The following is a 14,876-nucleotide window of genomic DNA, read 5'->3' on the forward strand; positions in this document are numbered from 1 at the left end:
CAGATCTGGGAAAGACCTTAGCTTAAAAAGGCCCCAAGGTCTTCCAATGCATCTGGGGTCATCTCCAGTCATCCTGACCTATGTCTTGCCACCGGACTCAGATGACCCTAGAGGAGAGAGTGAGGCTGATGATTTTACACAGCTCTGCCTCACTTAAATTCAATTCACTTGCAAGTCAAGACAACACTCTCCTAATGTCATTGGTCCTCTACAAGAATGAAGGACAAACAACCACAAACAACCCTGAAGTCCTACCTTCTACCTGAAGCCTTTACCAACTTCTCTTAATTCTAGGGCTTTCCCTCCATTAATTATTTCCTATTTATCCTATATATATCTTGTTTGTATATATTTATTTGCTTGTTTCCTCCCCCATTAGATTATGAACTCCTTGAGAATAGGGACTTCTTTGTATGCCCAGTTCTTAATACATGCTTACTGACTGACTGACTAGTCCAGTGCTCCACCCACAGTGTAGTAATGTGCCTGTTTGTCTTTTTCCTTTTTTGCCACCTTGAACAATCTGATGTGAGGTAGAACCTCAGAGTTGATTTAATATGCATTTCTAAAGGTAGAAAGCAGCTAGGTTGCACAGTGAATAAAATGCTGGCCCTGGAGGCAGGAAGACTAATCTTTGTGAGTTCAAATCCAGCCTCAGATACTTACTATCTGTGTGATTCTGGGAAAGTCATTTATCCCTGTTTGCCTCAGTTTCCTCATCTGTAAAATGAGCTGGAGAAGGAAATGGCAAACAAGGGCAGTATCTTTGCCAAGGGAACTCCAGAATGGGGTTTTGCACAGAGTCAATTTGCTGATATTATTGTTTCAATTTTTAGTTGACTGTTTTGGATTCTTCTAAGTAAACTAGCACATCCTCTGCAAAAAGCAATCATTTTGTTTCCTCTTCTGCTTATTTCCTCTATTTCTTTTTTTTATTATTATTGCTATAGTTAGTATTTTAGCACTATATTAAATAGTATTGGGAATAATGGATGCTTTGCTATACTCTTGATATTACTAGAAAGACCTTTAGTTTACTCCTCTTTCATACCATGCTGTCTATTGGTTTTAAATAGATACTACTTGCCACATTAAGAAAAAAGTCCACGTATTCCTGTTTTCTAGTATTACATCTTGTCAAAATTGCCGTTTCTCCATCTATTGACATAATAATATGATTTTTGGTATTCCTCTAATTAACATGGTCTATTAGGTTTATAGTTTTCCCAATTTTGAACCAACCTTGAATTCCAGGCGTAAATCCAGTCTGGTCATTGTGTATTGATATTTTTGATACGTTGCTATAGCCCTTTTGCTAATATTTTATTTTTAAAATATATATTGATGTTTATTAGGGATATTGACCTATAGTTTTCTTCCTTTATTTTGACTTTCCCTGGTTTAGGTATCAAGACAATATTTTGTATCATAAAAAGAATTCCTTCATAGGATTCCTTCTTTTCATTTTTTTTTGCAAACAGTTTATGTAATATTGGAATTATTCTTTGAATGTTTGATAGAATTCACTTGTAAACCTATACAGCACAGGATTTTTTCTTTGAGAGTTCATTTATGGCTTGTTCAATCTCTTTTTCCTGAGGTTGGGTTGTTTGACTTCTTTATTTCTTGTTTCTGAGGCAATACTTTTTCCATTGTATCATGATGCCTCAGTAATACATCACTATTTTAGAAATTTCTAGGTATACATGGGGAAAAAATGGAAAAACAAAGAAGCATCCCACCTGAACTAAAATCATGACACTTTCTGTTAACCCCTAAAAGAACACAATATATAAGGCACATTCCTTAGTTTAACAGAAAACATCTATTAGTGGTTTTAATTTACAATTCAAAATAGATACTAAAATGTACTAACTCCATCCATCAATAATAATAAGTTTAAATACTGATTCAAAATAACCTTTTTATGATAAAAGAGGTCAGTTAATTAGCTAACATTTATTGTTTCTTAAGTGCCAGACACTATGCTAAGCATTGGGGATACAAAGAAAGACAAAAGATAGTTTCTGATGTCAAGGAGCTCACAGTTTAAGGTGGGAGGCAACATGCAAACAGGTATATACAAATAAGATCTATACCAACATAAATTGAAGACAATCTCAGAAGGAAAGCCATATACTTAAGAGATAAAACATGTATCAAAATCAAGTATTCTGACTTAATAAAAATCTAGCTGTGCTTTAAAATGATAGCATGGCAATCATAGGCTCTACTTTTCATAGTACATGTGAAAAATGGATATTTTTGATGGGTGCAATGTTTATTATAACTCATGTAACATAAAATTAAATGAGATTAATCAATTAATCCACACAGGATATTACTTTGAAACAGTGAGAAGAGACAAGCTCAGTGCATAACAGCTTACTTGTCTATAGGAAACCAAAACTCAGATCTCTATCTTTTGATGGTGTTTATAAAGAAAATAGAAAATAGCTCAGAATTAAATATTTTGTTGTGACACAAGCTGTATGATGACCAATGTAGAAACAATATGGGGGGGTAAAATTTGGTAAATACTTTCCCCTGCTATCACCAATACCCCCCACTCTAATTTTGAGCAATGGCCAAATCTTGACTTGAAGTCCCAACACATGTATGAATCAAATGTACTGCTCCAAGAGACACTTTTCAGCTATTTTTCTACTGAAATGCTAACCACACTGCTTATTATCAATTTTGCAATAAACAAGTAAAAAGGAAATCCCCAAGACAGCCCAAACAAAAGTAAAGAGTGTCACCTGTCCATAATTGTTTTGATCTGATTTCACCATCTGTAGCCAGGGTTCAAGAAGGAGGAGAAGGACGTATTCTTCTGCTGCATCAAAAAGATCTTCAAATGGTGGATCTATTTTCATGTAAATCTCTTTTTTCTTTTTCTGCTCTAATCCAATATCAAGGGTAGCCGAAGGACAGACATACATGGCATAAAGATACTAAAGCAAGAGAGGAAGAAAACATGATGGTTAATATCAGTTCTCTACAAATATGTTTTTCCAGATATTCTCCCTCAAAAAAAATTAGATGGTAAGACTAAAGAAATATTTCTTGAAAAAAATGTTGTAAAACTATTTAGGAAAATTTTTTCATACATTCATTCATAAGACTTTCAATTTTATTTCTCTTATTTCTGCCTGTGGTACCAGTCACTAGCTCTTGCACAACAACTTACTTGGTGCTAGGAAGATTATTTGATGTGGATATTATTTGATTTAGATATTAAATTTTCTAAGATTACAAAATTTTCTCAGCATATACTCTGTGGCACCTTGATTGATCATTTTTCCTTCTTTGTGTAACCATTTTAACATGTGTATTATGACTAGTAATTTGTTGTTGTTGTTTTGTGTGTGTGTGTGTGTGTGTGTGTGTTTTGAGGCAATTGGGATAAAGTGACTTGCCTAGGGTCACACAGCTAGTAATTATCATGTGTCTGAGACCACAATAGAACTCAGATCCTCCTGACTCCAGGGCCAGTGTTCTACCCATTGCTCCATCTAGCTGCCCCATGACCAGTAATTTGAAATGATATATTGGAAGCAAGGGAAAGGGACGCACAAAGGCAAGGTATTGTAGAGCAGGCCTTCATTCTTTTAGTCCAGAGGACTTATAAGCTACCTGCTGCCTCACCACTACAAAAGTCCATGGGTACTAATGTTCAGCAGAGTTCTTGAAGACTACTACGATAAAATCTCTCATTTCAGATTTCGGCATCTGATGACTAATGCTATGAGAGGGATGATGAGATGAAAGATATGAAATCTCCAATTTCCTGAATCTCCCTCTTGGTGCATTTGCTTCCAGTATATGGTTGTCTCTCTTGATCTATGTTGTAATTAAGCAAATTTGGTCTTTTACATCTGTGGTATAGGATATTTCTCATTATCTGAATGTCAGGTTTTAATGTATAGTATATTATACTAATTAGTTTTATTTTGTTTTTTATCCGTAGATTTAGGACCTGTTAATTTCTATTAGCAGATCTATGCCAAGTAGTATGAGACTTTATACCAGAGAATATACAAATTCAAGAAATCTGAAAGTGTGGATTTTACTTTATTTAAAGTACCAACCAACACCAAGTATTAACGTTCTACGTTGCTAAAGACCTAATCTACATTGATAGGTTTTTCCCCCTACTAGGTACTAGGAAACAATGTGTTTTCATGATAGAAGTATGTCAGTTACTCTGAAAAGAAGGAGTAATTTATGAAATTTGTTTCAAAGGGGATAAAATGGTCCTATTATGTTCAGTTTTCAAAAGACAGAAAACTATACAGCCAGGGAAAGATGTGATACAATATGAAAATATGGTACGGGCATCTTAATTTTTAAAAAATCAGGAAAAAAGTCAGCCAAAAAAATAAGAAAGATTGTAATTGGACCATTCCATGCTTTTAAATAGATTTCCCAAATGTTAGGTGAAATCCTATGACACAGATTTTACTAAAGTAGGCTTCAACTTACCTTATTAATGAACAAATATTTGTTAAACATCTACTTTGGACCATGCTGGATAATGAGGATGAAATAATCCCTGGTAACAAGCAGCATATATTCTATTAGGGGAAACTATATGTATAAATATAAATAAAGGTAAAATATATACAGAGTAAATACAAGGTAATTTATCTCTCTCCCTGACCTTCAACCTCCCTGCTATTGTCAAGTATACACCTCCTCTCACTCTCCTAGGCTTGTAATCTTGGTAGCATCCTTGACTCGTCATTCTCTCTCACCACCATTATCCAATCTGTTGCCAAGACTTGCCAATTTTATCTTTGTCACATCTTGTAAATATGTCCCCTTATCTCCTTTGATACTGCCACCACCTGTACCTCTGGCCTTCATAGTCCTCCATAATCCAGCCTTCCCCCACCCCTCACACTTCTCTAGTCTTCTTACACCTTCTTACACCCCCAACATGTACTCTTCCATCCAGGGACACTGGCCTCCTTGACATTTCTCAAACAAGACACTATCTCCTCACTTTGGGCATTTTCTGTAGCTGTCCCTCATGACTAGAATGCTCTCTCCCTCCTTATTCCTAGCTCCTGGCTTCCTTCAAGTAGCAGTTAAAACTCTCACCTTCTATAGGAAGCCATTCCCAATCTCTCTTAATTCTAGTGCTTTCCCTCTATTGATCATTCTTTATTTATCCTGTCTACAGCTTGTTTGTACATAGTTGTTTGTATGTTTTTCCCCCATTAGACTGTGAGCTCCCTGAGGGCAGGGACTACCTTTTGCCATTTTCTGCATCGTTGGTGGTTAGCAGAGTGCTTGGTACTTAGGAGGAACTTAATATTTATTGACTGACTTATTGTTCTATGTAAGATTTGAGGTTGAAATGATGGGCCAGGGGTTATACATGTAACAAAACTCCCTAATCCAGTTTTATTTCATGCTACTCTCTTTCAAAAATTCAGTGTTTTAGTCAAAGTTCCCCAAATGCAGTACTTGATCTTGTCTCTGAGTATTTGCACAAACATTCTTCTATGCCTGGAGTACAATCCCTCTTTATTTCTACCACTCAGGATTCATATGTTACCTCATGACTCAATGGCAGGTGTCATCTTCTCTGTTAAGCCTTCCTTGATACCTTGGATATTTGTGTTCCTTCATTCAATTATCCTTGGACAACATCTCCTTAAGGAAGCCTTTCCTAATATTCTCAGCTTCTAGTGCCCTTCACTCTAATGCTACATTCCATTTACTCTGAATTTATCTTGGACGTATCATTTGAGGCATATGTTTTCTTCTTCATTAGAATGTAAGCTCATTGAGTGCAGCTCATGAGTAAGCTTATTTTTCTGCCCTGTGTGTATAAGTACTTAATGAATGCTTGTTGATTGATTGATGGTGTATACCCCACTGTAGAATGTAAGTTGCTTGATTGAAGACATTTTTCTTTACTTAACTTTGGGGGATTTTATTTTTGTCTGGGTTTTCTTTCACAGCATGACTTACATGGAAATGTGTTTTGCATGACTACACATGTATAACCTACATCAAATTGCTTGCCCTCTCATTGGGGCTGGAAGGGTAGCAGTGGAGGGAGGGAATTTGGAACTCAAAATTTGAAAAAAAATGTTTAAATTGTTTTTCATGTAATTGGGGGAAAATATTAAGTTTTTTTTTTTTTAAAAAAAAGAAGGTAAGCTGCTTAAGGCCAAGGTCTATCTCATTGTTACTCTTGTTTTTCCACATCCATCATGATACCTTACACATTGTAGGTGCTTAATAAATGTTTATTGAATAAAATTAACATATAGTAGTATTAACTACTATATAGTAATTTTGGGTGGGCAGATCTATGATTTCTAGACATCACATTGTGTATGTACCTATGTAATAATAACTTTGAGTGAATTAGAAAGCTTTTTATACAGATTAATATTGCTCAATAAATATGCCAGTGTCATCCATGTATTTTTTAAAAGAAGCACTTTCATAAAAATCATTCAATTGAATTTTTTAAAAATATATTTTATTCTTCCCCCAATTACATGTTAAAAACAATTTTTAAAACATTTTTTTAAAAGTTTTGAGTTCTAACTTCTATCCTTCCCTCCCTCCCTCTCCTCCCCCTTCCCTGAGATAGTAAGCAATCAGATACAGGTTATACATGTGCGAACATATAAAACATTTCCATATTAGTCATTTTGTATAAGAAGACTCAAATAAAAGAAGAAGAATGAAAGAAAGAAAGTGAGAAATAGCATCCTTCAGTCTTCATTCAAACAATATCATTCCTTTTTCTGAAGGCAGATAGTATGTTTCATCATGAGTCCTTTGGGATTGTCTTGGATCATTGTATTGCTGAGAATAGCCAAGTCATTCACAGTTCTTCATCATACAATGTTGCTGTTACTGTGTATGATGTTCTCCTGGTTCTGCTCATTTCACTCAGCATCAGTTCATGCAAGTCTTTCCAGGTTTTTCTGAAATCTGCCTGTACATAATTTCTTAAAGCATAGTAATATTCCATTATAATCATATACCACAGCTTGTTTAGCCATTCCCCGATTGATGGGCATCTCATCAATTTCCAATTCCTAGCCACCACAAAAAGAGCTGCCATAAAAATTTTTGTACAGACAGGTGCTTACCACCACCACCCTTTTTATATCTTTGGGATATAGACAGTGGTATTGCTGGATCAAAGGGTATGCACAGTTTTATAGCCCTTTGGCCATAGTTCCAAATTGTCCTCCAGAATAGTTAGATTAGTTCACAACTCCACCAACAGTGCATTACTGTCCCAGTTTTCCCACATGTCCTCCAATACCCATTATTTTCCTTTTTATTTTTTGTCACATTAGTCAATCTGATAACTGTGAGGTGATACCTCAGAGTTGTTTTAACTGGCATTTCTCTAAACAATAGTGATTTAGAGCATTTTTTTATATGACGATAGATAAATTTTATTTCTTTGAAAACTGCCTGTTCATATCCTTTGACCATTTATCAATTGGGGAATGACTTGTAGTTTTACAAATTAGACTCAGTTCTCTATTTCTTTGAGAAATGATGCCTTTATCATAGATACTTATTACAAAATCCCCCTCCCCTCCCCAGCTTTCAGCTTTCCTTTTAATTTTGGTTGCATTGGTTTTGTTTGTGCAAAATTTTGTTAATTTTATATAATCAAAATTATCTATTTTATATTTTGTAATGCTCTTTATCTCTTGTTTGGTCATAAATTCCACCTTTATCCATAGATCTGACAGATAAACTATTCTATGCTCTCCTAACTTACTTATGGTATCACCCTTTATATGTAAATCATGAACCCATTTTGACCTTTTCTTAGTATACTGTGTGAGATATTGATCTATACCTAATTTCTGTCATACTGTTTTCCAGTTTTCCCAGCAGTTTTTGTCAAATAATGAGTTTTTGTTCCAAAAGCTTGGATCTTTGGATTTATCATATACCAGATCACTATGGTTATTTACTATGATGTGATTTGTACCTAATCTACTCCACTGATCCAAAACTCTATTTCTTAGCCAGTATCAGATTTTTTTTTTTATAATTACCACTTTATAATACAGTTTGAAATCTGGTATGACTAGACTGCCTTCCTTCACATTTTTTCCTTTGATTCCCTTGATATCTTTGAACTTTTGTTCTTCCAGATGAATTTTGTTGTTATTTTTCTAGCTTTGTAAAAACATATTTGATAGTTTGATTGGTATGGCACTGAATAAATAGATTAATTTAGGTAGAATTGTCATTTTTATTATATTGGCTTAGTCTACCCATGAGCAATTAATATTTTCCAATTGTTTAGATCTGACTTTATTTGTATGAAAAGATTAGAATTATTTTCAAATAAATATTAGAGTGTACACATGTGAATAGTACTATGCAAAGTTAGTTGGAGGACTCTGACCTTTGGGAGTTTAAAAGTCTAGGCATAAACTACAGTTACAGGAGGAATGCAAGATATTAATAAATATATGAAGCAAATACAGAGTTCACATTATATTTAAATTTGTAATTAGAAGCTTAGGATGGCTACATGTTAAATTTGGTCACAAGAATACTTGTCCTGTTAAGATGCTCTTCAATTCAAAGATTTCAGAGTGCTTTATTAAGGAAAGTATCAAAATAGAAGTCTCTTCCAGCTCTAACATTCTGTAGTTGCATGGCATAAATCTGAAACAACCATTGCTGCTCCTTACCTCAGAGAGCTATTTATAAGCAGGATTTATAGAGAAAACAGAATATGGTGGCTATGAGGGGTAATACTGCAATTTGGAAAGAACCCAAAAGTAATGGAATAGTGATAAAAAACAACAACAACAGATGTTATATAGTATAAATATAGTAAAAAAAAAAATGAAACTTGGCTTGGTCTCATGGCAATGACAAAGGAATCTGCCTAAAAGTGGCAAACACTGGTTAGTTAATTGTTTTCTAGTTGATTTTTAATTGGGATCAAGGAAATGCTTGCTCTCTTAAGTGACAACAGCTAAAGAATTCTCCACATGGTACCAATCTGTCTTTGTGTGGGAGGAAGTTTTATCTACTGGCAAGAGAATTGGGCTGTAAGTCAGGAACAAGAAGTTCCTGAGCCATTCCTTAAATCACTCTGCAAACTTGGTCAAAACACTTCTTCACTATAAACCTCAGTTTACTTGCCTGTAAAATAAAGGCAAGGCTGTAACTTATTGAGGTTCTATGACTAGTGATGGTGAAGTTTAGTAATTAATAAAGTCCAGTAGCAAATACTGAGTTCAATCTCTCATTTGGCTATAAGCAAGACCTAAAAAAGAAAGTCTTTTTTTTTTTTTTCTGAGCTGAGAAAGTCATTCAGAACTACCATCCCCAATCTGGAGGTGGAAAGAAGATATCTTCCTTTCCTTGTATTCTAAAGGTTGGTATGATTTTACCCCTTGTGGCAGAACATAGTGATTGATTTTCTCATGACAGAATAGTTTCAATCAAACTGAAATAAAATTCGGAATATTGTCAAACCTTTAAAGTTAAATGTCAAAATGCTAAATCAATAAAGATTATATTATATTCCTGGGTTAAATAGTAAAGTTATTTAAAATAAGAGTTCACTTATTTACTATAAAAGTGTTAACTGTAGAAAAGTTAGAAACATTGATTAAAAAAACATTAGGTGCCTTCTGTTTACAGAGGACTATCATTATGCTGGTTTAATAGAGGGAAATACAAAATTTATTTAAATCCCTGTCCACACCCTCATGGAGTTATATTCCAGAAGGAGAATAATAAGGATACTTACTCTGCACAATATTATACAATGAGTGTATGAGCAAAGAGCAAGACAAAATACTACACAAAGTACAAGGGGAAGTTGTTACCTAGTGGTGGGTAGGTTGCATAATGGGTAGAGCACTGTATTGTAGCTGTCTCCATAGGCTAAGACACCAAAGAGTTTAATAAAGTAACAACCCAATGAATTAACTGTAAAAAAGGCTGATACTTATTCCTTACTGGGCTCACTCAGCACTCCCCAACAAGATTCTCCCCCATCTCTACCAACTCTGGCAGGGACCCATATCAGGACTCAGGGCCTGTACTTTGAGACCCACTCAGCAATTCCCTAGCTGCTGCAGTCTCTGCCACAATATCCCTCACGGAATATATCAAGATAGAGGAAAATAAATCAACACTTGATGAGGCAGAGGACTCTGTGGATTCCCAAGAAAACAAGAAGCCAGAGCAGGATAGTTAGGATTGGTTCAAGAGAAAAATACAATAATGAAAGTGCCTTATGTCTTACATAGTAGAAATAATTGATGAAATAGAAAAACCTGAATCTATAATGGGAAATCTCTCCCAAGAAACAAAAGAGAGAACTGACTGGGAAAGTAAATACACAGCAGGGAAGGAAAATCTGGAAAAGAGAAGCAAAAAGCAATAGTGTTAAAAGAAAATATGATCTTTATATAAGCAGAACCTATTGCAGACAGTATGCATAGAGGCAATTTAAGAGTCATATGTCTCCCAGAAGAAAACACCAAGACAAAAACCTGAATATAACAATGCAATAAATGCCCATAACTTATGAACACAAAAATAAAGTGCCAATCAAAATTATCCATATACTACCTCCAGAGAAAACCCTGGGCTGCAAATTTCAAAACACATAATGTTTAAATTGAACAAATATAATGATAGATGGAAAATTCTGCAAGTGACTAGGAGAAAAACCTTCAAATATAAAGGAAAGGGAATTTAAAACAATGTCATTCCACTGATCACCCTTAGCACTTTGTATTTCTTTTGAATATTTGTAATTTTTGAGGAGGTTATCAAAGAAACATGCATACTCCTTTCTATTCCCATTTGGTAATCTCCAGAGGTCTATCATATATAATTTTTTCTAAAATTCTCTTCAGGTCTTTTATTTCTTGTTTAATTAATTTTTTTTATTAACTTTATGTTTAACACATTTTGTCCTCTGTTTCCCTTTTTAAGAGTTTGTTTTGCTTCAGACTAGTCTCTCCCTTAATTTATACTCTTTTTTATTTTCCCTTCCCCATTTGCCTGTCGAGTGAAATGTATTTTTATACTCAAAGGTAAGTTTCTTTATGTATACATTCTTTCCTTCCTTGACCAGTTAAGATGAGTGTCACAAGCTCTCCCCCAACCCTTTTTCTTTGTTTGTAAAGACTTCTGATTGCACACACCAATTATAATATTCCCCATCCTTTCTCTACCACCTCTGCCTCAGTGTGTATCTCTTCTCTTCTCTTTCCTTTCTTCTTTTAAGATCATCAAAACATAATAAAACAAGTTCAATTAATCTGGGCATTTTAGTTTTTTAAAAATATTCATCCATTTCACTTGTTGTCAGCTTTATTGGAATATAATTGAGTAAAATAGTTCCTAAAAATTTCTGTTGGCATATAATTGATTAAAATAGCTTCTAAAAATTTCTTTTATTTCTTCTTTATTGCTTATGAATTAATCTTTTTCATTATTAATATTGGTAGATTGATTTTCTTTCTTTTTTAAATAGTATTTTATTTTTTTCCAATTACATGTAAAGATAGTTTTCAACATTCACTTTTTTATAAGATTTTGAGTTCCAAATTTTTCTGCCTCCAACCCTCCCCTCCCTATTTCCTAAGATGGCAAGCAATCTGATATAGGTTATACATGTGCAATCATGTTAAACATATTTCCATATTAGTCATGTTGTGAAAGAAGATACAAAAAAAAGGGAAAACCACACCAAAAAAAAAACAAAGTGAAAATAGTATGCTTTGATCTGCATCCAGACTCTATAGTTCTTTCTCTGGATGTGGATAACATTTTCCATCACGTGTCTTTTGGAATTGTCTTGGATCATTGTATTGCTGAGAACGGCTAAGTCCATCATAGTTAATCATCACACAATGTTTTTCTGAAATCCACTTGCATAGCATTTCTTATAGCACAATAGTATTTCATTACATTAATATACCACAATTTGTTCAGTCATACCCCAATTGATGGGTATTCCCTCAATTTCCGTGTTTTTGCCACCACAAAAAGAGTTGCTATAAATATTTTTGTATGTGTAGGTCCTTTTCCCTTTTTTATGATCTCCTTGGGATAGAGACCTAGTAGTTGTACTGCTGGGTCAAAGAGTATACACAGTTTGATTGCCTTTTGGGCACAGTTCTAAATTGCTCTCCAGAGTGATTTTCTTTTGAAAAATCAAGTTAGCCCATGGTTTATCTATTTTTTAAACAGCTATTAATTTTATTTATTAATTCAACTAATATTTGTTTTCAATTTTATTAATTTCTTCATTGATTTTTCAGAATTCGTATTTTAAGTGTTTAATTAGGGGTTTTAATTTGTTGGTTTTCTAATTTTTTTAGTTATACACCCACCCAAATGATGCTCTGCTCTTTTTCTCTTTTGTTGATGAAAGTGTTTGGAGATACAAAATTTCCTCCTAAGTACTGCCTTTGATCATATCTCAAAAATTTTGGTATGTTGTCTCATTTTTGTTGTAATATTTAATGAAATTATGGATTATTCCAATGATTTTTTTCCTTTGATTCACCCATTTGTTAAGATAAAGTTATTTAGTTTCCAATTAATGTGTTTTTCTTTTAAAAGACTAATATGATTTATTTGGTAAAGAGAAGCAGAAAGTAGTTCTCAGTGGCTCTTCATTATTTTGATAAAATCTCAAACTACAGAATTGGACTATGGAGTTTGTTCTTGAGAACAGGGACTTTCAATTATGTCATTGAATCCCTAGCACTGAAATGATTATTAAAAGCCAATTATTAATATGTGAGGTGCAGAAATCCAGGGTTTTTTCCCTTTCTATTTCCTCATTAAAAACTCTGTCCTTATGAAGGACAGGGCTGACAATGAGAAATTCTCCTAAATCTTGTGGTGGGACCCCATCCAATTGAGAGTTTATTTCTGATTAAAGGGTAAAGAGAATCTAATCTAAGTGAATGCTGGCCCATTGTTTTACTGAAGTAAGATTGGGTGGAGATGGATCCCTTTGTCTAGAGTAGTCTGACTTGAGATGAGTCTCTTTGTCCAAAAATGACATCAGTCATGGTCCCTCAGTTTCTCATTAGAATAAGGTCATCTCTCATTATAACATTCATTCTCTCTTTAATTGTTAACCAGTAAGAATTGATTTTCACTGTCAGGGACAAACCCTTTTTCAAAGGTATTTAACTATTTGATAGCCTCCAAAATTCATCTTTGGTTTCTGAGAGAACCACTGACCTCAATTTATTATTTGCTACTCATAATTAATAAATTGATTATTAATTACCCAGAAGCTCTGTGTTTCAGATGTTTCGTTCATCTCAGCATCCAGCACATTTTCTGGCACACCATAACTTAATTCTTGAATTGACTATACTATAAAAGTTGAACAGATTACAAGAAACCAGTTGGGGTCCCTTTTAAGCCTGGTTTCTTTCAAAAGTCAGAAAAGATGGCTAGACATATTCTAGACAAATATGACAATGATAGGGTGTTTGATGAATTTGCCTTCTTCTTGTATGGTTTCATGGCAGGAAGAAGAAATTAGAGCCTGGAAGAAGCAAAGTAAGTCTGTCTAATTAATTTTTAATCTTTGCTTCAAAGGCCCTTTAGTGAATTGTACTTTTTATTGCATTATAATCCATAAGAAATGTTTAATATTTCTGCTTTTCTGCATTTCTGAGTTTTTATGCCTAAATAGTTAATTTTTATGAAGATGCCATGTACAGCCAATAATATCTATTTTCCTTTCTATTCCCATTCAGTATTCTCCAGAGGGCTCTTAAATCTAACTTTTCTAAAATTCTACTTACATCCTTCATTTTTTTTTCTTTTTGGTTAAATTTATCTAGATATAAGAGGGATAAGTTGATCTTCCTCCCACCCCCGTGACAATTTTGTTATCTATTTCTCCTTGTAACTCATTTAAATTTCCCTTGAGAATTTAGATGCCATGCCATTTGGTACATACATACTTATTAATTTATTGTCCTTGGAATCTAGTAGCAAAATATAGTTTCTTTTATCTCTTTTGATTAGACCTATTTTTTTTTTTGCTGTTGCTTTGATTGAGATCATAATTACCACCTCTGCCCTTTTTTTTTGGAGCTGAAGTCTAATAGATACTGCTCCAGCCTTTTATTTTAACTTTTGTGCATATATTTGTTTCAAGTATGTTTCTTATAAACAACAAATTGTTAGATTCTTGTTTCTAATCCATTTTGCTGAGTTCATCTCATTGGCATTCACAGATATTACTATTAATTGTGTATTTCCCTCTATCCCATTGTCTTATAGCTTTTTTCTCCTTTTTACTTTTGGATCCTTCTTTAAGAGTTTGTTTTTTCTTAAGACTAAGTCCCCTCCATTAACCTATTCTCTCTTTTATCTTCCCCTTTCCCTCCTGCCTATTGAGTGAAATGTATTTCTATACATATTGGTGTCTACACACAACATGCCTATTCTTCCTCTTTTAACTGATTCAGATGAAAGTGAAGTTCAAGTGTCACCCACTCTCTGTGACTTTTTCTTCTTTTGGTATAGACCTTTACTTGCAGACTCCAATTAGGTGAGATCATTTTCCCCATCCTTCCTCTGCCTCCACCCTCCCAGAATATTTCTCTTCCCCTCCTCTTCATGTCTTCTTTTTAGATAATTAAAACATAACAGAACCAGGAATTTAGCCATGAAAAGGAGGAGAGATATGAAGTGATAGCAAGGCAGGATGAAGTAAAGGTTTTTTTGAAGATGGAGAAATATGGGTGTGTTTATAGGAAGCAGGAAAGCAGGCATTAGACAGGGAGAGAGAGAGAGAGAGAGAGAGAGAGAGAGAGAGAGAGAGAGAGAGAGAGAGAGAGAGA

General features: G+C 34.1%; 1 protein-coding gene across 1 annotated transcript in view; it reads right to left on the reverse strand.

Annotated features, from left to right (window-relative positions):
- Positions 1-14,876, reverse strand: part of RGS22 (regulator of G protein signaling 22) — a 142,151-nt gene that overhangs the window by 51,833 nt on the left and 75,442 nt on the right. The window contains exon 13 of the mRNA XM_027849940.1: positions 2,763-2,957. Coding sequence (XP_027705741.1) covers positions 2,763-2,957 — 195 coding nt within the window. The remainder of the gene's footprint in view (positions 1-2,762; positions 2,958-14,876) is intronic.

The sequence above is a fragment of the Vombatus ursinus genome, unplaced genomic scaffold, assembly GCF_900497805.2.
Source record: "Vombatus ursinus unplaced genomic scaffold, bare-nosed wombat genome assembly UNPS02008961.1, whole genome shotgun sequence".
Taxonomy (NCBI): Eukaryota; Metazoa; Chordata; class Mammalia; order Diprotodontia; family Vombatidae; genus Vombatus; species Vombatus ursinus.